Source organism: Pezoporus wallicus, unplaced genomic scaffold, assembly GCF_028554395.1.
Source record: "Pezoporus wallicus isolate ANWC-B61680 ecotype Strahan unplaced genomic scaffold, APGP_CSIRO_Pwel_v1 contig_3365, whole genome shotgun sequence".
NCBI lineage: Eukaryota > Metazoa > Chordata > Aves > Psittaciformes > Psittacidae > Pezoporus > Pezoporus wallicus.
This window is the reverse complement of record NW_026640883.1, coordinates 370,123-391,270: the sequence shown is the minus strand read 5'-3', so window position 1 is coordinate 391,270 and position 21,148 is coordinate 370,123. Positions and strand designations below refer to the sequence as shown.

Sequence of the window (21,148 nt, the reverse complement as noted above, 5' to 3'; positions counted from 1 at the left end):
CAGGGCCAAGCCAGACCCCCGCTGCCTTCATGCATAGGTCAGGACGGAGCATTTGGGGTGTCTGTGCTCAGACACAGAGGAAGATACATCCCACTTCTCCCATTCACAAGCACTGGGCGTGGCTACATCACAAGGCTCTGCAGCCCAGCCTTCTGAAGCTTTCCCAAGGAGAGCAGGGCCAAAATAGCTGATGGGCAGCAAGCCCTTTTGGTAGGTAGTGAGGGGCTCCTGTGACATCGGGTAGTGATCCAGCACGGCTCCAGCCCACGGCCTCCTCTGGGTGAAGCCACACAGCTCAGCCAGAAGCAGGGCCACACGTTTGCAATGAACCTCACTTTGCTGGGGTACGTCCTCCAGTTTGCAGTCACCACAGAGCAGCACTGGGGAGAGCAGCACTGGGGAGAGCAGCACCCTTCCAAACAGCAGCACAGCAATGGGCCCAGGGTGCTGGGTAACAACTGGGTGTCACCAGTCCCGTTCGGAGGGCTCCCGGTAAGGTAGCCCCAGCTGAATGAAGACATCTTTCTCAGTGGGAGTGGGCAAAGTATGACCAGACGCCACCCTGACACCTCCAGGGCCCCGCACCACAGCCGAGCTGAGGGCGTGCTCGGACAGGCTCATGCCCTTGGTCTTGGCCAGGGCCCGCATGGAGCGGTTGAAGTGAGCCGAGCCAGTGAAGTAGAGCAGGGCACAGGCAAACTCCCTGTAGGGCACCACGATGATGTCGAGCCGGCGGTGACGCCGGGCTGGCCCGGGCAGGCGACACACTCCCAGGTACTTCTTCTGCTCACCGTTGTCCTCCTGACTCACCAGGTCATCCGTAAGGAAGCCTGGAGAGAGAGAACAGACAGAGAGGAGCTGAATGGTAGAGACTGACACTCCCACCCTGAACTCCCCACTGCCCAGACAGCAGCTGAGGTGTCTCATAATGCGCTGTGGGATCCCAGCCTCAGCCCTGACAGCCTCACACAGACGGGAGAAGCCATGCTGGGCTGCAGCAGTACTCCCTCCTTAACACTGGATGTGGAGCTGTCACTGGCGCAGGGCCAGGACCAGGGGCAGTACTCCTAAGGACTTACAGGACTTCCAGTCCTTCAGAAAAGTATTCACCCACCCTTCAATGAATGCCATTCACCTCATAGCCTCCTCAGCCTGGCCATGCTAAGAACAGTTTTGAGCAGCATATACCAGACCTCAGCCTCCTTACCACTCCTGCGGAGGCTGTCAAGCAGCTTGCTGAACACCCCACGGTGAGACTGCCCATCTGGGTGACTGACCAGCACATCCACGTCTCCACAGGTGGGCTTCCCCCGACGGTAGGAGCCACATGCCACACACACAAGCCCAGGTTTCAGGGCCAGGGCAGCTTGTCTGACCTCCAAGAAGAGAAAAAGGGATGTATAGTCAGACTTGTCTCTTCATGCTTTTTCCATCAAGACAGCAAAGGATCTTGTGCCTGCCTTGTGGCCTGTCCTGCATCTCCCGAGTCTGAATCAGAGCAGATGCCTAGCAGGCATAGCAAACTGCACCACCTAGGAGCTGGCCTGCTGTCAGCACCCACGAGTCAGGGTGATGTCCACCCAGTCCTGCAAATGCCCAGCACACTGCCACACAATACAATCATCTACTACGGTGCTACCTACCATCAGTTATCCACTCTTGGGGGCACTGGGCTAGAGCTGGTTTAGGACAAGAAGCAAGACACAGCAATGCTGAGAAGGCAAAGTACAGCACAACCTTTCAGAGCCTTTGGTTTCTGAGACAGCAGGAGTGAAGAGGTTTATCAGCTCTCTTGTGGGCCAGAGTAGGCAAAGCTAAGCAGCCCACAAAGATCAGTTCAACATGGTCACAGGTCATGTTTCAGAAGCAGAGATGGGTTCATGAAGAGCCTCCCCAGCAGGGCCCAACATAGCAGAATATCTGCAAGTGTTCCTTGCAGTTCTCTCCTGCCAGGAGCTCTGCCCCTGCAGGTGAGCTGGGCTTCCTGACCCAGAAAAAACACAAATGTCCCAACATTTTAGACTCAACGGATGCCAACATGCTGCTGCCAGCAATCAGACACATATAATCAGAACTTTCCCTAATGCATCCACCTCCGGGCTGGACCCTAGCTCCTGTTTTGTGCAGGATTATGATACTTCAGTGCTAATTCTGATGGCTTAATTCATTAAATGCTTAAAAAAGGCTTCCACGTCCTTGGACAGGAGTATTCTTAGTGTGATTGTGCCAATCACCCTGCTGGCAGCAAATAATTAGGGGCTCAGCAATCCCCAGTGACGAGGCCATCAGAGGCTGGGGTTCAGGAAGGTAGTGTCCATGCCCACAGCCCCTTGTCACTCTTGGGGATCATCCTTCATTAGCAAGAGATAAACCCATTAACCTTTGCCCCAAAGGTGCTCCAAGAAGCCACAAGTCTTTCTCATGCGGAGCAAGCCCTCCTCTGGTGTCCTTGCCCCCCTTCTGGCTTTAAATGAAGATTTCTAGAAAACTCCCAGCCCCACCCGGGAGCCTAAAAGCTCCTAAGATCTCACTGTGACAGGCAGCACAGACATTGACTAATCCCTCATTCTCTCTCTTGGGCCTGGATCAGAGGTGTGTGCGTGTGTATGGAGGGGAGCCCAGTAATCCCATCAAGATAACAATAGACCCACCCCCAAGAGCCTGCTCCTCGACCCAGCCTGCCTGGGAAAGGGACCACTCACTACCAGGATGGCTAATCCGGCACACAGGACTGACACCCCAGCAGGAGCCTGGCAGCAGTGTATTCTTCGTGGCCAGGCCCTGTGGCCGAGTGACAGGGTCACGCTGGCTGCTGCTTCCATGGTGATCAGAGAGCACAGGGGCAGCAATGACACTGTGTTCCCCAAGCTCTCTGCTCACATTAGGGTACACTGACTTAGCACCCCATAATACTTGAGCACCATGGCTTACTAGAAAAAGCGACACCCATCCGCAACCTGGATCCCCTTTGCTTCCAGCAATGATATCCATGGAATCTGTCCCCCCACTGACAACCAGATCACAGGGGGCTCATGGCTTCCTTTGGAGAAGCAGTACCAGGGAGACATCTCAGGGGCCTTGGCTGAAAGCACACATTTCAGAGAAGATGAGAGGCAGGAAAGAAGACCTGAAAACCTACTCATCCCACCATGTCACATGCAGCCTTTTTCAAAGCAGTGTGTAGAACTGACACCTGTGAAGTACCCTTCTCCTCGCCAGGCATTAAAACTGAATCTTCCTAAGGGGCAAAGTAGGCATCTTATGAGCCCATGGCCAAAAAGGATCCCCCAGGCACTGACCCTGCTCAAGAGGAGAGGCTGAAGAGCTCAGCTATAGCAGTGAGGGATGTTTCCACAGCACACATCCTCCTGCCAAGTCCCAGCAGGTACAGGTACTCCACGCTGAGGGCTCAGGGCTGAGGTACTCACAGTGTGTTCTATTTCTGCAGCCTCCTCCCGAGGCATACGCTCCTGGAAATCTGTGTAGTGCTTCAGCCCCACAGCCTGCTGGTGGGTGAGGGTCGCCTTGGTGCGGATATCATCCAGTGTCCGGAAACCCTAGTGCAGAACATGGGGTGATAGACAAACACCTACCAAGGCTTTGCTCTTGTCCTGGGTTCAGCAGTAGCAGTCATGTTTTTTTCCTTTGTGTTAACTGGTGCAGTGCTGTGTTTTGACTTCTAGTTTGAGAACAGCGTTGGTGAAGCCAAATCCCTGCTGAACCCAGGACAGCTCTTCAAATACTTCCAACAAAGACTTGGGAAGAATGTGTTTAACCTGACTCAAGTCCAGGCCAGCCACAGCTTCTGAGATCACATGCAGATCCAGTTCTTTTGGAACCAGACTTAGGGCCTCGCTCCACAAGAAGGGATTTAGGCAATCCCACTACTCACACACACTCCAGTACCCACCCTGCAATGAGTAGGAAGCTTAACTAAACTAGGCAGAAGGCTACTGTTCTTAAGGCGCTGTGTTCCTACAGCTTGAAGGAAAACGGTAACACAGGTAAAGGAACAACACCCAGAATATCCCAATGAAGGAAAGCCTACAGCATGAACGCAATCCTGTTCTTAAGACAGTAAAGAATCCAGTCACAAACCAAACACTACAGGAAATCAGGCTCCATCAGCTGTGTGCTCAGGAGACAAACTGTTTTTAAAGAAGGAATCCACTCTGTGGGCTGGGTTGCTCCTGTTGGCACCATTACCTCAATCTCATTTTTACAACTTCCAGATAAGGTGGATAGCTGCTCTGACAGCTACAGGAGCCAGCTGGGCCAACAGGACAGCAACTGAATCCGGAGCTTTCATGGCCAAGATGCCCTGACTCAAGCCTGGCTCTTAGCAGCGTCATTGCCATAAGCAGCATGAGAAGAGCTCCAAGCAGTGACGCTAAGGGAAAAGGCAGTGTGTCCCTCACTCCTCCAATCATTCAACTTTGTCCCCTACACTCTCCCGAACTCAAGTCTTAGGTGGGTGCACTCCATTCACCCCAAACACATTCACAATAGGAGCCAGCTTCATAGCTCCTCCCACAAAAGCAGATTCAAATCCCACCCATGGATATTGGCAACTGGAAACTATTTGTGCAGGTAAGCCTCCTACACTGAGCAGCAGTCTTCAAACCACAGCCTGAGAACCTCCTGTATAAGGCACTAAACTTACCTGCTGGTACCACATCTGAGCTGTTTTAGCCCCTGCTCCCCAGATGTTGGAAAACAACTCCAGCACTGGCACACTCTCACTGATGTGATCCAGCTTGCGCAGGTGCCCACTCTCCAAGATCTCCAGGATCTTCTCTGCCATCCGTTTCCCAATCCCAGGGATTTTACAGGCTTCCTAGAAAGAAACCAGAGCTGCTACTGGAAAAGTGAAGATCACAGACAAACTGGGAAGCTGCTACCCACTCAGAGTGACTGGTATAGCCGTCTGATTAGTGACTGGTAAATGGCAGGACTAGTTCTGCCTGACGGTCTCCCCTCTAGCCCAGGCTTACATAGGCTACATTGATTCAATGCTAAATGGAAAAGGACATGCATGCAGAACAGGACTGAAACACTAATACACTCAATGGCTGGACTGTCACAGTCAGTAAGGCTCAAATCCAGTTAATTTGATATATTATCTCAAATGGTGGCTAGTTGCTGATTTATCTCATGAGTGCTCAGGTCTGGCCTTAAAAGAAAAGGCTCAGACTGCACTTTTCTGCCATTCTGAAAACACTGCAGCTACTCAATGAACCACAACTCACACTTGCAACACATCTTACATCAAAGTCACCACACAGGAAGAAATTCCCAAGCCATTCCATGTACAGAAAGAGGAAGAGATCTGGCTCATAACAGAGCTAGGATGCTGAGTTTCTCTCCCTGCTCAATCACTCTGGGAAGATGTTTTACCTGGTAGGAGGTGACTGGTTTGTGGTAGCTCTTGAGTGCATTGATGGCTTTGGAGTAGCCCAGAGATCTCCACTTGTCTCCCTGGACAGTGTAGGCCTTTGCCAGCACTTCCAGCTTCTCTGTGATGCACTGGTTGTGATTCTCCTTCTTGCTGTTGGAGGACTGGGCACAAACCCACTTGCTGGCAGGCTGGACCACTGTGGAAGAGCTGTCACTGGTCTCCTCTGATGATTTCACAGGGTAACGGCCAGAAATCAATGCTTCCAGATCTCCCTGGGTGACACCAGCATCTTCTCCTTCACTGCCTTCATCATCAGAGTCTTTCTTTAGGGAGAGGTAGAAAATCAGCCATGTGAGAATAAGTACATGCCTCACATATGTCCCCTTGGCACAGGCTGCTCCTGAGAGTAGGAAGTCAGAGCACAACCAGCCTCCCAGGCATGCAGTGCTCAAACTGCCATCTCTGGAAGTGGTTGGCTATATGCACACCATAGCTCTTCACATCTCAAGCTACACATGCACCCTTTGAAGCTACATGCACATCTCACAGAGCACAGGAGACAAGACACTGCTGTCCACCTGTGATCCAAGCTCACATGCACCATCTAAGTTAAGCCTCTGAGACCTAACTGAGGTAAAACACTGCTTAAGTGAGCAACTGCTGCCAGCAGCATGGTATAACAATGCTGAAATGCCTGGCTGGGATTGATCCCGACTCCTTGCTCCCCCAGGAAACCTTTCGATGGTCTGGTGGCTGCATAGACACCTCTCACATTCAGACTCCGTACCTTCCACCCCATGATGCAGATGACAGGAGATAGGCCCTGAACTCTGTTTTCACATTACAGACACAAAAATCTTAAGAGGGTAGTAAATTACAACCCCCTCATTTTCCCCATGGCTATCTGCAAGAGAAAAGGGGAGGAAGGAAAGACACAAAGGACTCCACATTCCTCAGTGACAGAAGAAAGAACCAATGTATACATTTGCTGATACCCTCAGCATTAGGATGCCTCTGTGTAGACTTAAGAAACAATGAGCCTTGGCTTCAGGTAACGAACAAAAGGGGATAGGAGTGGGAAGCTGCACAGAAGCTTTGCTCACTGGGGTCCTCCTCTCGCCTGATGCATAAACACAGGAGCCCACAATGATCCAAGAGCTTCTGTGCTGTGGAAGTAACCCTGAATGGCACAGGGCTGCTTGGGATCAGCCCAGCAATTATATCCAGCACACCAAGACCTGCTGTGATTTTTTGCAGTGCATCGGCCTAACATCAGAGCCATTTCCTTAGAACCTGTGGTTCTGCTGGCTAAGCAGGTCTGCAGACACGATTCCTGCAAGAGACAGAGCTGAGCCTTTAGGAAGAAGAGGCAGGATGTTTCTCTGTAATCTTGTTTTGTAACTCTGAAAACTGGGTCAGACTGAGGATTTGATAGACTAAAGTAGTTTTATTCTCCCTGAAACCCTTGAAACACAACTCCCTTAAGACACTGTTCCCTCTAATGGCAGCAAAGCCTCAGAGTGCCATTGGTTAGTAAGGCCCTTAAAAGCATCGAAGTAGCACGTTATCCAACAACAACACAAAGAACTCTGCAGCTGGAGCATGCAATTCCCATCCTCTTGGTCAGCATTGTCACATAAGGTAAAAGAACACATAAACCCCTGACTCTAAGCTTCACCAACAAAGCTGATGGACTCTTTACAACCACGCATGCCAAACCAACTAGTCCCACTAGCTTCTAAGATACTCCAGCATCCTACAGACACTGACTTACTAGAGCTGGGCAAAACTGCGATGTGCATGGTTTGTCTGAAGCACAGCACAGGAGCCAGGATAGCAGCTGAAGCCCAGTAGCTGAGACAATATGAGAGGAAGGCAGGTAGCCTGGGATAACAGCCAAGGGTTCAGTCAGTGAGGAACTGGCACTGCTTGCAAAAGCTGCCTTGCATAAAGCTACTGCATCCAGATGCCAGTCACAAAGCAGTTGCTGCAGTGTGGTAACAAGGTTTCCTCACAGGCGTTTACATTCAAACACAGAACTCCCAGAGCAGCCCGTTCACTATGAAACACTGGCACACTCATCACCTCATAGTGAAAACGCATTCACCCAAGCTAGAAATGACTCTCTGCTTAAATGAAGGCTACTTCTAAGCTGAGATTTCAGCTTTGCTGCTGTAGCTGGGTTTCAAGAGTGGTTGGTACTGTGTTTAAAGCATATTCTATGAGTTTTCCTCTCCTCCCCAAACTCACATAGCCCTAAGCTTGGGACAAGGGATTTTACTGAAATGTCTACAGATATTGCTTGTGTGCACCAACTAACAGAAAATATCACTGCTTGAGGGGATTTAAAAGAAAAAAAAGGCAACAAGGCTTCAGACTAGTGGCTGTCTGACCACCCAACGTAAACATGCGCAGAAAGCAGGGCAGATACCACAGGATCCACAGCAGTGCTCCTATTAAGGCTGAGATTTGATAATAACAATTGCCACAAAATTAACAGTTAGAAGAAATAGCAAAGATGGGGTAACTGCAAAGACGATGCAGTTAAGAGGCAGACAGCTCTGCCTATAGCGCACTGGATAGTAAGTCTGGGGAAAAAACATCCTCCCCACACACATATTCAAGCCAAAACCTAAATCAAAGGAGGTCTCAGTGGGCTGCCAGCTAGGGAGTAACCACAGGGGTTTGTGATACAAGATTTGGGACTGTGTTAGAAAACAGATGCCAGCATGACACAGTTGCTGCTGCTCTAAGAGGTCTGGAGTAACTTTGCTGCAATAGATTTGAAGTCAATACCCAAAAAGAATTCAGCAAACTTGAGCAAAAGTACAGAGAAAAGGAAGCAAGCTAACAGCAGGCTGGAGAAGCTGACTCACAGCACAGGTCACTAATAACCCAGCACAGATATTTCAAGCACACCACCACAACTGCTCAAGTGGCAACCTGATCCACTGCACATGTGTCTGAACAGGGTGCTGGCAAAGGAGTGGAGAATGGGTCAGCATGGCTCAGGCAAGCACATAGGATGAAGTATCAGAGACAGATTCCTGAAAGGGAGGTATTCTCAGGCAGGGAAAAGTCCTCAAAAAGATGCAGGGAAAACACGATCACCGGAGTGAGCCTTGGCTACTTCAGCTGGAAACGTTCTGATGGGGACATGAATTTAAGGGACGTTTTTTTCTACTTTTAACATCTAAAAGTGACAAAGAGAAGCAGTAACCATGTGTACAGCCCAAGTCTACCAGCACCAACCCACTGAAACATCCAAAAACCTTCCGTTTGCTGAGAAAATCTAGCACTGAATCCCTGCAGGGATGTTCCTAGCCAGGAAAAGCAGCATGCAGGATCTGCTCACAAGGAGAAGGGTCTGTGTGGGAAGTCTCACCTCAGCCAGCTGCTGCTGTCCAAGGGTGCCCAGGCCTTGCTGCAAGGAATCTTCCAACTGTGCTTTAGTATTTGGTTTCACTGCTCCCTCCTCTGCTAGGGGCTGAATCTCTTCACTGCCCAGTACCTGCTGCTGCTCCTTTTTTTGCAGTTCTCCCTCCTCCAGGTACCTGCTATGAATCACATGTGTTAGTACAGGAGAACTTCTCAGCCCCCAGAAAACTGACTGAGAGATTGTTCTGAATGTTTTGGGATGGAGCAAACAACTCATATGAACTGGGTCACAGATTAATTACTCTGGTTTTGGTTCAATTCCCCAATTTTCATCCACCTTGCTGGCCTGCAACTTCCACTCTTATCTACCTCACTCTTAGACTCTTTCTCCAAAACTCTGCCAAAACATTTGAATCCTAACCTGTGGCTGCCTGCTGCTCCATTCCTTATTTCCTCTTGTGACTGATGTCAATCCTCTCTCTGCAATAAGTAAGAAACATTTAATTCACAGCATTTTCTAAACAAATATCCTTGTATCACTGATGGATTAGGAAGAGGCGCCTTTAGCACTTGTAGCAAGTGATAGGACTCCTGTTAGCACTTCTGGGATATCTTCCATGTTTTGTTACCCCACAGAATGGCAACTGGTTACGAAGTCACTAAATTTCATGCTCTCCATGGGGAAAAGTGACTTTGAGGCATTCCCACAGGAGCTGCAGTCTGAGATTTTGAGCAGAGGTCAAATTTTAGTACTGTTCAGTTTAGGACAGAAGTGGTGTAGTGAGGAACGACATGTGGCATTTGCATACCTGCGAGGGATAAGGACACGGTAGGCAGCTGTACTCAGCAACTTCTGGTCTCTAATGCAAGCACTCAGCCAGGATGCCTTCACTAGCTGCAACCCTGAAGGTAGCTTGGTTAATTTAAGGAGCCGAAAAGCCCGATCACAGTCCATGTCTTCAGCCACAATGACATGTGTCACCTCTGAGGAGAGCTGGTTGTGTACAGCACCCCCATTCTGGACAATCTGCTTGTGGAAGATCTCCGCCCTGGCTTGGCCAATGCCAGCTTGCAGCACGTAAACAGCAACTGGATTCAGCCACTCTGCTGAGGAAAACACAGGAGCAGGAGCTCAGTGACAAGAGAAACAGTGTCCCAAACCAGTGGGGCTACATATCTCACATAGGACTTGATGGCATCCACAGCGGTAGGCAGTCTTTGGTGGGCACCAGTTGGACACAACAAAGCAGGCTGGCCACAATCTCTACAGAAAACATACTCAGAGGCCAGAAAAAGCCTTTGATGGTACAGCACCTCGTTAACAGGCTGGGGTAGGAGTATTATATTCCATGTCATGGGCAGACAGGACTTACCATTAGGTATTTCTGTTCCTTCCTCTTTTGGGATCTTTGAAGGGATGCTTTTCCCTACGTCATCTCTTACTTTCTTCCTCTTGGGAAAGGCTTTGACAATCCCCCGTGGCTCCATAGGCCTGGTGGGAAGTTTAGCTGCAACTCCTGAATACCAGTAAGAAAGAGAGAGGTTGCTTAAACCAGTATTACACAAGCACAACTTCAGCTTCACTCATTTTGCTCACTCTATTTGCTGTTTTGGAGGTTGTTGTTTTTTTTTTTGTTCTTGCTTTCTAAAAACCCTTGCCCTGAGGGAGATATATGGAAACAAGAATTGCATCCCTCAAGGTCAGAAAAATCAAAGTTAGAAATCACCAAAAAACCATTTAAGAAGATCCTGCTAAGACGACTAATGCTGAGTTCTTACAATAGAAAGTATTTAACTACTTTAGCATTTTGGAGCTCCTTCCTGCCCAGCCAAAAGCAGTAACTTAATTTCTCTGATATTTCTTAAGCGTTTTCCCAGGAGGGAAATGCCTCTCCTGCCAGGGCTGAAATCCAGTCACTGAGGAGAAGGGATAAAAGAACTGACTGACACCAAGTGTCAATACAGCCACAGGAGGAAACCCCCAGTGTGGCTTCATTTGGAAACAGCAACCTAATAAAGATTAACCAGCCAAGTTCAACATAGGTACAACTGTAGCTTTACTACCACGAGCCTTGCAAAGGCAAACTTTGGAGCTTTAACTACCATCCCAGGCTATTGAAAATTCAGTTTTCCATAGCGCAAACTACCCCCTGAATCACTGTATATGCCAACAGCACCTTCCACCCGGCTGCAGCGTCAAGTCAATGCCAACCTGGCTTCCTCTCTCTGCAGCACTTTGCGTTTTGCTTTGAGGTTCCTCACGCACAGACCAGCACGAACCTATCACATTAAACCTGGAAGAGCTGAAAATCATCCCACCTGTGTTTTCTCCCTGTGGTCTCCTCCTCACCCCAGCATTAAACACAATCCCCTGGAAGACCAACACAGAACTGGACTCAAGCCCTTGCTTCTGCAAGGAAGATTTTACCTTAAAGGCAGAAGAAACCCCACTAGGTTTCTAAATCTCAGCTTCACACAGATGTTCCTGTTTTCAGGACATTTTGACCAAAAACCTCCTCTGAAAACAGTAATATTTAAAGAAAACCACCCCACAGTAAACTCCCCCAAGCTTCTACGTGCCCCAGTCCTTTTCAGGGCTTAGAACACTTTTCCAGGTAGCATTTAACTGCCTAAGACCAAGCACACATGTGAGGTTACCATGCTTGCCTTGCCAGCACCCTCAGGCCGCGAAGGCTTCAACACCCCCAGCCCAGCGGCACCCAGAGCCTCGGGGGCAGGAAACGATTCCCAGGAACGCCGCGGCTGGGCCCAGGGAGGGAGGTCCTGGGCCAGGGAGGGAAACGGGATCCCCCGTGCCTGAGAAGGGCGGAAAAAGGGCGAGACCCGCCCCCCACCAACGGGAAAGTAGCCGGAGTTCCCCATGACCGCGAAGGGAAGAGTCCCCCAGAACCAGACGTGGGGCGAAGGGGGAGACAGGCCCGGGGGCAGGACCCGCGCTCACCTACGGGCCGGGCCGGCGCGGAGGGAAGTACTTCCAGGTGGCGGCCGGAAGTGTCCGCGTTGCTGTGGCGACAGGGCCCGGTAGCCATGGCGGTGCGGAGCTGGCTGGAGAGGCTGCGGGCTGCCAGCAAGACAGCACTGGTGCAGGACGGTAACCGCGGCCGGGGAGACCCCTTGTGCCCCAAGGCGTGCTTTGGGGTGACACAAAGCTGGCGGAAAGGGGTGGGGTGGGAGCTCCCGGAGACTGCCCGGCACCCGGAAAGGACACAGGGCCATCAGCGCAGGGACGCGGTTCCAGTCAGCGGGACGGGGTGCCAGACAGTGGGATAGGGCCATACGTCCAGGGGTAGGTGTATTCCTGCTTAGCCTCACCACCAGCCTTGCCTCTAGGGAAGCGGAATATCCACTACCTGTTCGAGGATGGGAAGGAGATGGCTGAGGAGTATGACGTGAAGACCGGTCAGTTACTGAGTAAGTGTTGCTCATAGCTGGCCCCAGCAAACGTGGGTCTGTACTCCTGGGACTCATCAGGAACAAACTGCCCCAGAATATTCTGGCCATATGCATGCCTGCAGCTGAATGTTGTAGAGACATAAGTATGGTTCGGTTTGGACCCAGGGAGCTCGGACTTCCATGGCTTGGCAGATTTTGGTTTAGGGCAGGATCTCTCCCAAACAGCTCATATGACCACTGAGAGAACTGGGGTTGTTTAGTCTGGAAAACAGAAGGGTCAAGGGGGGACCTTATCGTTCTCTACAGCTCCCTGAAAGGAGGTTGTAGTGAGGTGGCGGTAGGTCTCTTCTCCCAAATAACCAGTGATAGGACAAGAGATGACATTCTCAAGCTGCACCAGAGGAAGTTTAGACTGGATATTAGGAAAAATTTCTTCACAGAGAGGGCAGTGAGGCATTGGAACAGGCTGCCCGAGGGCAGTGAGGCATTGGAACAGGCTGCCCCAGGGCAGTGGTGGAGTCACCATCCCTGGAAGTATTCAGAAACCATGTAAATGAGGTCCTCAGTGATATGGTTTAGTGGTGGATTTGGCAGTGCTGGGGTAATGGTTGGACTTGATCATAAAGGTCTTTTCCAACTGAGCTGATTCTCTGATTCTGTCCCAACAGACTTTGATATAATAAATGTGATTGCCGGCTTACATAGCCGGGCACAGAGTCTGTAGCACATGCTGGGGTGAAATAGTTTTTTGGTGGCTTCTGCAACCACAGACAAACAAGGTGTCAGTTACAGCTCTTGTGCAAAACTACATCATCTGCAGCGTGAACCCCATCATGGCTTCAGCACCAAGTAGAAAAAAAAAGAGAAACGCTTCAGGAATAGGCCAGCTAACAGATCCACTCACACCAAAGTGGAAATGAATGGAAGTAAGATTCATATCATTTCAGTGCACTGCACAGCTTTGCCAGGCATCTGCTGGAGAAGTTCTTATAAAGCAGAATAATGAAAACCCTTCTTCTGCCTTCCACAGGTAGAAGATGGCGAGAGAAGAACACCCTTGGGGGCTCTGGCAAGTGGCAGGTTGAAGTGGGAGAGCCAACCTCACTGCTCTTGGGAGCACTGGAATCAGAGCTCATAAAGGAAAGCAGCTCCAATGTATGTAAGGGTCTGCAAGTACGACTGCATCTAAAGCTACCTAGCATTTTGGTTACATCAGTAGTAGCAGTAGTTGGTAGAATGCAGATCACTCAAAGCCCAAAAGACAGCCTTAACCTGCCCAGCACTCTACTACAAATCATCCCAAAGCTAGGGGGCTGGGAGAAAAAAAGGCGCAGCTTAGGCTTTTTTATGGTCTTCAAGAGGTTTGTAGTTTCCTTACATAGAGAATCTATACTGCTGTGTTGGCCAGCTACTATTCTGGCTTCAGAAAGAGTAGGCTGGAAGGAAGGCCAGTGCCAGGACAAGTCAGTGGATGGAAAGCAGAGGTCATGACAATGAAAGGCCAACACAGGCAGTGTGTAGCAGGCTGCTGCTTAGCATAGCATGGCTTGTTTCATCTTCACATCCCTGTAGCTTAGGGGGCAGGGGTTTTAGTCTCTCATCACCTTTTCTACAGACCTGAAACGAGAGCACAGCCCTGCACAGCAAACTGGGGAAGAGCCAGGATTGAATCCAGCAGGTCCCTAGGTAGGCAGAGCTTAGTATTCATTTGCCTGGGAGGGAGAGGCCTGGTTTGCGTGAAAGCCTGTACTTAAAAGACACCCTCGCTGAATACTTTCAGCCTGCTACAAGCAGAGCAGGCAGTGCCCTGGATAAAGGCAGAGCAGTGCTAGCTCTGGAAAGTGATGCTCAGGCAGTTTATAGTTACTCCCTAATGCTCCTGTGTGAAAGAAGAGCTACTCCCACGTGGTACCTCTCAAGGTAGTACAGGAAGAAGGGGACAGGGAGGAGAGGAGACAGCTGGAGGGGCCTTGTGTCCTGGGTTCAGCAGTAGCAGTCACTTTTCTCCTTCTTAGTAGCAGGTGCAGTGCTGTGGTTTTGACTTTCAGCCTGGGAACAACGCTGATAACACCGATGTTTTTAGTTGTTGCTCAGTAATGTTTACTCTGACCAAGGACTTTCTGAGTCTCATGCTCTGCCAAGGAGGAGGGGAAACCAGGAGGAAGCAGAGACAGGACACCTGACCCAAACTAGCCAAAGAACTATTCCATACCTCAGCACATCATGCCCAGTATATAAACTGGGGCAGTTACCCAGAAGGGCTAGATCACTGCTCGGGTCAGGCTGGGTATTGGTTGGCAGGTGGTGAGCGGTTGTTTTCTCTTCCCTTGTTATTTCCCTTATCATTATTATTGGTGGTAGCAGCAGTGGTTTGTGTTATACCTCAGTTACTGGACTACTCTTATCTCAACCCGTGGGAGTTACATTCTTTTGATTCTCTTCCCCATCCCTCTGGGAATGGAGGGAGAAAGAGTAGAGGGGGGAGTGAGCGAGTGGCTGCGTGGTTCTGAGTTACTGGCTGGGCTTAAATCATGACACCTTGCTAAAAGTACTTGTTTGCTGTAGCCTGTCTTTGTGAGGAAGGATACCCTGGGCAGCTTCCAGTGGCGGATCCGTAACCTGCCTTACCCCAAGGAGGTCTACAGTGTCTCTGTGGAGAAGGAGCAGCGCTGCTGTGTCATTCGGACCACCAATAAGAAGTCAGTAAGGACAGCACTGCCAGTGCTGACAGTCCCTTGGGGTGGGCTGGCACAGAGGGCAGGCCAGTGGTTACACAGGGGGTGTTGTCTCTTGCCTCCTATTCCCAGTGTGTCCCTCAGCAAGGGTTGAGGGGCCCCACCTTGCAGCTATGTGTCTCTTGACATCCAGTTTCCACTCTCAGCTTTCCCAGATGTGTTTACAGTAGAGTCCCTCAAGCTCTGTGCTGGTCTTTGCAAACTTACGTCACAGCTCCAGTAGCATGGTGTTTGCTCTGTTCTTTCTCTGTCAGATGTTACTCCCTTAGAAAAATAAAGTAAGAGCCTTGCAGACGTTTTGGAGCCAGACTATCCCATCCTCTCCCTCTGATATGATACTTTGATCTAGTCATTGTATCTGTAGGATTCACCAGGTCATAGGCACTCATTCAGACAGCTCTCCCTGCATAAACCTGCCCTGTAGTCGCAGTGCCAATGACATAATCTGGAGGTAGCAACAAAAAAGGTTGAATCTGGAAAGGAAGCACCACAGTGTTCTGCCAAAAGAAATTTGAGATGGGAGGAGAAAAAAAAAAAATTAGGGGAAATGGCTTTTAAGTATTATCTTATTCTGTGTGTGTACATGGCATCTCTCATGGCAGGAGACACACTGCGCCCCCAAAGCATTTACAGGTTCTGTGAGATAAGGCTGAATGAACAGTATTACTGGGAAAAGATAGCAAGGAGCAAGTATTAGGAGAACAAGGGAGGATATTGGAAGAGCAATGAAAGCTATTTACAAACTGAGATGATACACCAGTATGGAAAGCTGGGCAGGATGCTCTCTGTTCACCTTCCCTCCCCGATGTTGCTGCAGAACAGAGAATGATCAGATCCGTGGGTAAACGCAACCCGTTTCCCACCCTGCCCTCTTTGTAGCTGGCTGTAGGTGGTGCTGTTGGCAAAGAACTCCTCCGCTTTGGCTGCTGAATGCTTTACAGATCGTAGAACCCGCAAGTCTTCAGGTGAAGGGATGTGTGAGCTCTGCACATGAACACACGTGAATGCTCAAAAGCAGGAGGCTAGACAGGAGGAAGGGAGAGCCTGCCACAGGAAAACAGCAAGAAGTTACAGCTCTAAATCAGAAAGATGCTGGCCTAAATGCATACAAAGTGGCATGGTTTAGTGGGTAGCATGGTTGGGTGGCATGATTTAGTGTGAGGTGTCCCTGCCTATGGCAGGGGGTTGGAACTTGATGATCTTAAGGTCCTTTCCAACCCTAACTATTCTATGATTCTACATGAAGAGTGTTGCTTTAGTAGGGAGACCAGTGCAGGAAAAATGAAGGAGATTCCCATCAGCCATACACGGATACACATGGAGCTAGGACAGGAAGGGAATATGTTAACCGAAGTCCAACCACATACTGTCATAGACAGGCTTAGCTACTCCGAGTCCTACTAATAGTAGTGTGTATGTGGGAACTTCCTTGCCTGAGTAAGTGCTGTAAGGTTAAGATGTTGTACTAAGGCTTCACCCACATCCTACCTGACTTAAAGCTTTTTTGTACCCCTCTCAGGAAAACAGAGTCCCCCACAAGCAGTTGGCACCTACACACTTGTAGGCTAGTGTCAGAGAGAGTTGAAGGACCTGACAGGGGCTCACGGCCTGCATATGGAAGTTAAGAACTTCTGGAATTAAAGCTGAAAGTCACCTCACTGGGGACAAGAATGACTTTGCTGTCAGTAAGGGGCAGGGACAGATTCCAGCACCAGAACACTTAGTACCGGCTCCAGGATATCTTATACCATTTCTCCTGGGTCTTGGCCAGGGTAAGACACCACTCAGCAGCTAATTCCAAGATAGCAACAAAGGCATGTAGTCCACAGAAAGCACGCAGATCACTACGGGAGAGGAAGGAAACCTCGGAGCGTCTCCAGCCCTTGGAAGTTGGCCACGCTGCTTCTGAGCAGCAGAGCTGTGCTGACCACCAGCCAGAGGCACAGCAACGGGATGGGTTGCCAAGTCACTACCGAGTAGCTCAGCTCTAATAAATTCTCAGCATACCAGTAGCAGTTTTCCCTAAAGGCTGACAAAAAGTGGGTTTCCAGTAGGAAAAATAATAGAGGTGACTTCACACACGCACTGTGGATCTTGGGCCAGGAACCATGCTCAGACTGCAGTACTGCCCTTGGCCATGGGGTGAGAGGCGAGGGCAGAGAATCTGCCTGCCTCGGCTGGTCTAACCGCCCATCTACTACCTCCATAGCCCAGACAGGAGCTCTTCACTTCCACCAGTCACTCTCGTTCCCTCTGGCCACAGCAAGGGCTGCTCAAGTGGGATTTGCTTAAAACCTCTTGCTGTAAAATAAATCCATTAAACTAAACTCTAAAAACAAACCCAGAAAGCCACCTCCCTGAACACCAAACTTGATTCAATTATTGTAGTGAGAGGCAGTGGTAATGTTAGGAGGAGGAGGGGGTGGCCAGGCAGATCTGGTTTCCTTTGATCTTGTCACAGATTTTAGTTTGAGGCCAGCCAAAGCCATTCTTCTCCCCTTCTCCTTAGTCCTGGGGCAGCAGAATGCTGCTGTTTCATTGATGACTCCCAAGGCCCTTTGAAACAGTGTTTTTTTTTCTGTGTACTGCTTTTTTTTTTTTTTTTTGCTTTTTTGTTGCTTTTTGCTGTGTTTTTTTTTTTGTCTAATCGGTAAGAAGTTAACACTTCCTTAACATGTCTTTGTGTTCATCTAATCTCTGCTGTTTAACCTTTGACATCTCCCTTATTATCCATGTCTGCCACCTTTTCCAAATACCGACAGCAGTGACAACACAGAAAGGTTTGAGCCCTGCGGTAACAAGCTGCGTACATTCCTCCCACTGCACCAGGAGAGCCATTTGCCCTTTGTAGCTGTTTCCACTGTGACTTGGAAAATAAACTGCAATTTGGGCAGAGGTAGCTAGAGAAGCCAAGCCTTACACACAGCCAGCTGAATGCAGAACCCTTCATGGTATGACAGCAGCCACTGCCTGTTTGCACTCTGCTCTGGGCACCTTGGTACCAGCTACAGGCCAAGTTCTTGGAGAAGATTGTCCATGAGAGTTCTGAAAGAGAGAGATTTAGAACACAGCTATGCCTCTAGGTGGGAATAGGACCACCAGTGTATTTGGTGCAGCCCCAGAGAGAAGCAGCAGATGCAGAGCAAGCCATGCCAAGCAAGAAAGGTCTCAGGCAAACAGATACAGGTCTGCAAGGCTCTGGTCCCCGGGTCTTAAGAAATCTTTTAGCTAAGACAGACAGCAAATAACCCCTCCCATTCTGAGACATATTCCCTTTCCATCATACTGAGCAAAGCCCAAGATTTTGCTGGTGAAAAGACACAGGTGGCAAAAACCTCTCTGTCCTCTGCTTGGATGTGAGAAGTAACCAGGATACTGGGATAGAGACCAGGAAAAGAACTACTAGGGGAACATGGAGTGCAGAGGAGCACTACAGCCACCATGGAGGCTGCATGGAGATGCTGCAGAGCAGAGGCTCAGGTGAATGTGGGCCTGGAGCTCTGTGCCCAGGAGTATGCCTGAGCACCACCATGCCACCAAAGCAGGAAATCATCTAAGAACCATAGGAAGAGGGGAAAAAAAAAGGGTGTAGAAAGGGTTGCAACACAAAATGGTGCATCACACAGGAAAGTTACTGCCCTGTGTTACAGGGCACAAGGGCTTTAACAGCTGTTTGGACAATAGCTCATGGGAGCTGATACTTAGAGGGAATGAGAGGCCATGAGCAGGGACAAAGACAAGGGACACCTGTCCCTAACCATGTCTGGCACTACTCAAGGACAAGCTGGAGGGACCAAGCTTGCTCTCACACACCACAACCCTTCAGGAGTTTGCCAGCTCTGATTTCCACTTTGGAGGTTTGTTTCTAGTGCTCCTGCCAGCCTCAGGGCACCAGCAGGCACACAACATGGCACAGGGTCCTCCTGCCAACTGAGAGGTCTGTTGTCCTCATCTACACCTCATAGAACAGCACTCTGTAGTTCAGTACTGCTAACAGGGAATAGGAACCCCACCTTCCTCATTTCTGTCTCCTCTTTCATTTGTAGGTACTACAAGAAGTTCTCTATTCCTGACCTGGACCGATACCAGCTCCCCTTGGATGCAGCTGCTCTGAGCTTCACCCATGCCAACAACACCCTGATCATCACGGTGAGGTTTTACCACACAGAACAGCACTTTGCCCTTATCTTTATGGCCACAAAGAAGTTAAAATTCTTACATGTGGGGAAAGGAGGCAGAGCAGGGTGATGTGCTGAACACTGATGAGCCCCCTTCTCTGTACACGGTCAGTGGGAGCTTCAGATTACACTGGGCATGCTGACACTAGCCAGGACAGCCCAGGCTGCAGGAAGGGCCCTGCTTGCTGCTCAAGGTGACTTGCAGATGGAGGAGTGTCAGCCATAGCCCATTTTCTATGTATTCCCTTGCTCAGACCTGAGCAAGCATCCACTCTCAGTGACAGGAAGTTTCTTTTGCCTCAGAGCATAATAAGGGTTAAGAGTCCAAGGATCTGCTGCACTTAGAGGTCTCACAGTCTTAAAGTTTAAAATCACCTGCTGCTTTGTGTCAGAGAGGACACACTTCCACACATGTGATGGAAGTGAGAGACTAGCAAAGCGGGCACTTCCTTCTTGTTGCAAGGAGCAGACAGACACTTTTGAGCAGCAGGTGCTCATCTTAAATATAGAAGTCAGTTATCCAGAGAGCATCCCCTCTGAGGGAAACCTTGCAGCAGAGCTGGGGGTGCACATGCAGGGGAAATAGGCCAAGAGGAGCACCTTGAGTCCGTCCAAGCTTCTGTTTGCTACAGACCAAACCCTTGCCAAAAAGCACCTGTATCCACCACTAAACTGCAGCTGGATGAGGGCCCTCTGAGGACAGAGGAACTGCAACTCTTACTTCTCTGTCTTTAAAAAGCAGGCATATTTTAGATATATATTTATATACACACACACATATATACATTACACATGTAAGCATACAGTCAGTGAGCACACCAGGGAACTGCATGACACAGGTTGCCAGGATATTCCAGAGAGGTTGGTGGGGGCCAGGACTCCACATCTGACTGAGGAGTTTTACTTGCATTGTAAGACACCCCAGATTTGGCAAATATGCCTAGCTTGATGGCACCACCTCTCCAAATGGGCTTTGGAGGCAGCCGGTAACAGGAGGGCCTCATTTGGCAGGAGAGCCCCAGCTGTGCTGGCAGCACACGGCTCCAGTTGGTCTGCTTGAAGCAGAGGCTCAAGAGGAGTGCTACAGACATTTCTCTCTGTCCCACAGTACCAGAAGCCGAAAGAGATCCTGGCTGCAGAAGAGCAGCTGCAGAAGGAGCTGAAGAAGGTAAAGGCAGCTAACAGTGGGGATGGCGACTGTAAGACCCAGTAGGAAATGGCTGCTAAGAGGCTGAGGTGGGGAGCAGCTCTCTGACATGGCTTCATGGTATTTATTTTGCCTTTTCTAATAAAAATTAGTCCTGTTGTTAATAGAGCCATTTGGAGGAATCTGTGTAGGCCCAGGGAGATGACAGGGAGGTCAATCTCTTTACTGCCTGGTCTGCTGATTTACATAGACATTTATGATTCTTCTATGAGTTTTGGGAAGCTGCAGCATGCAAAGGAAGAGCACCGCATCCACAGCCAGCAGCCCTCTTCCCATCCTCCATGAGAAGTGCCATGAAAGCTGGATAGCTCCCCATGGGAATTCCCTCTCTGCCACCATTGCTGAGGGCAGTAACATTTGGAAAACAAGACACAACCTCCCTCACCCTGTTACCTGTGTGGGGTGTGCTTGGCAGCAACTCCCTCCTGCACTGTTGTGCAAGGTCCTCCATACAGCGAGAAGGATGCTCTGGTATCTCTGCACACAGCATCAATGCTTAGACCTGACTGGGCACAGGCTATGAAACAGGGTGTTGAGGAGGACACCCAACTGCTTTCTTACCACCAGCCATGTGCAGCGTGCCGTGCAGAATGCAGGCGCTATGCAAAGCTGCCTTCATTTGCATGGCATGGAGGAGAAAGCGACAGGGACTGCTGAGAAGAGCAGGAACTGAAATGCAGCTGCCTTCATCTGCATGGCACAGAGGGGAAAGCAGTAACAGGGGCTGCTGGCCAGCTCCCAAGTAACCGGAGCACACCCCTTTCATGAAGGCACAAACAAACCTTGCCACACAGACCCCATGCACAGCACAGAGACAATCCCTGCAGTGCTGCTTTAG

General features: G+C 49.8%; 2 protein-coding genes across 4 annotated transcripts; one reads left to right on the top strand and one right to left on the bottom strand.

The window, feature by feature from the left end:
• Window positions 1–393: 393 nt before the first annotated feature.
• On the bottom strand, window positions 394–20,895 carry POLL (DNA polymerase lambda). 3 transcript variants are annotated; one of them, XM_057421119.1, is made up of 9 exons: window positions 20,704–20,895; window positions 10,150–10,293; window positions 9,586–9,880; window positions 8,784–8,952; window positions 5,398–5,721; window positions 4,664–4,837; window positions 3,429–3,557; window positions 1,208–1,376; window positions 394–830 (listed from the first exon to the last, which is right to left on the bottom strand). In XM_057421119.1, exons 1-9 carry the CDS (start codon window positions 20,798–20,800, stop codon window positions 466–468), a joined length of 1,866 nt encoding a protein of 621 aa, XP_057277102.1. In that variant the 5' UTR covers window positions 20,801–20,895; the 3' UTR covers window positions 394–465. The 3 variants fall into 3 exon arrangements, with proteins under 3 accessions (XP_057277102.1, XP_057277101.1, XP_057277103.1); XM_057421118.1 differs by having other exon boundaries at window positions 9,586–9,883; window positions 20,704–20,893; XM_057421120.1 differs by lacking the exon at window positions 20,704–20,895 and adding an exon at window positions 11,739–11,872 and having other exon boundaries at window positions 9,586–9,883.
• DPCD (deleted in primary ciliary dyskinesia homolog (mouse)) lies at window positions 11,758–20,414 on the top strand. Its single transcript, XM_057421121.1, has 6 exons — window positions 11,758–11,888; window positions 12,128–12,208; window positions 13,221–13,345; window positions 14,756–14,889; window positions 18,972–19,074; window positions 20,212–20,414. Exons 1-6 carry the CDS (start codon window positions 11,825–11,827, stop codon window positions 20,314–20,316), a joined length of 612 nt encoding a protein of 203 aa, XP_057277104.1. The 5' UTR covers window positions 11,758–11,824; the 3' UTR covers window positions 20,317–20,414.
• Window positions 20,896–21,148: the final 253 nt, after the last annotated feature.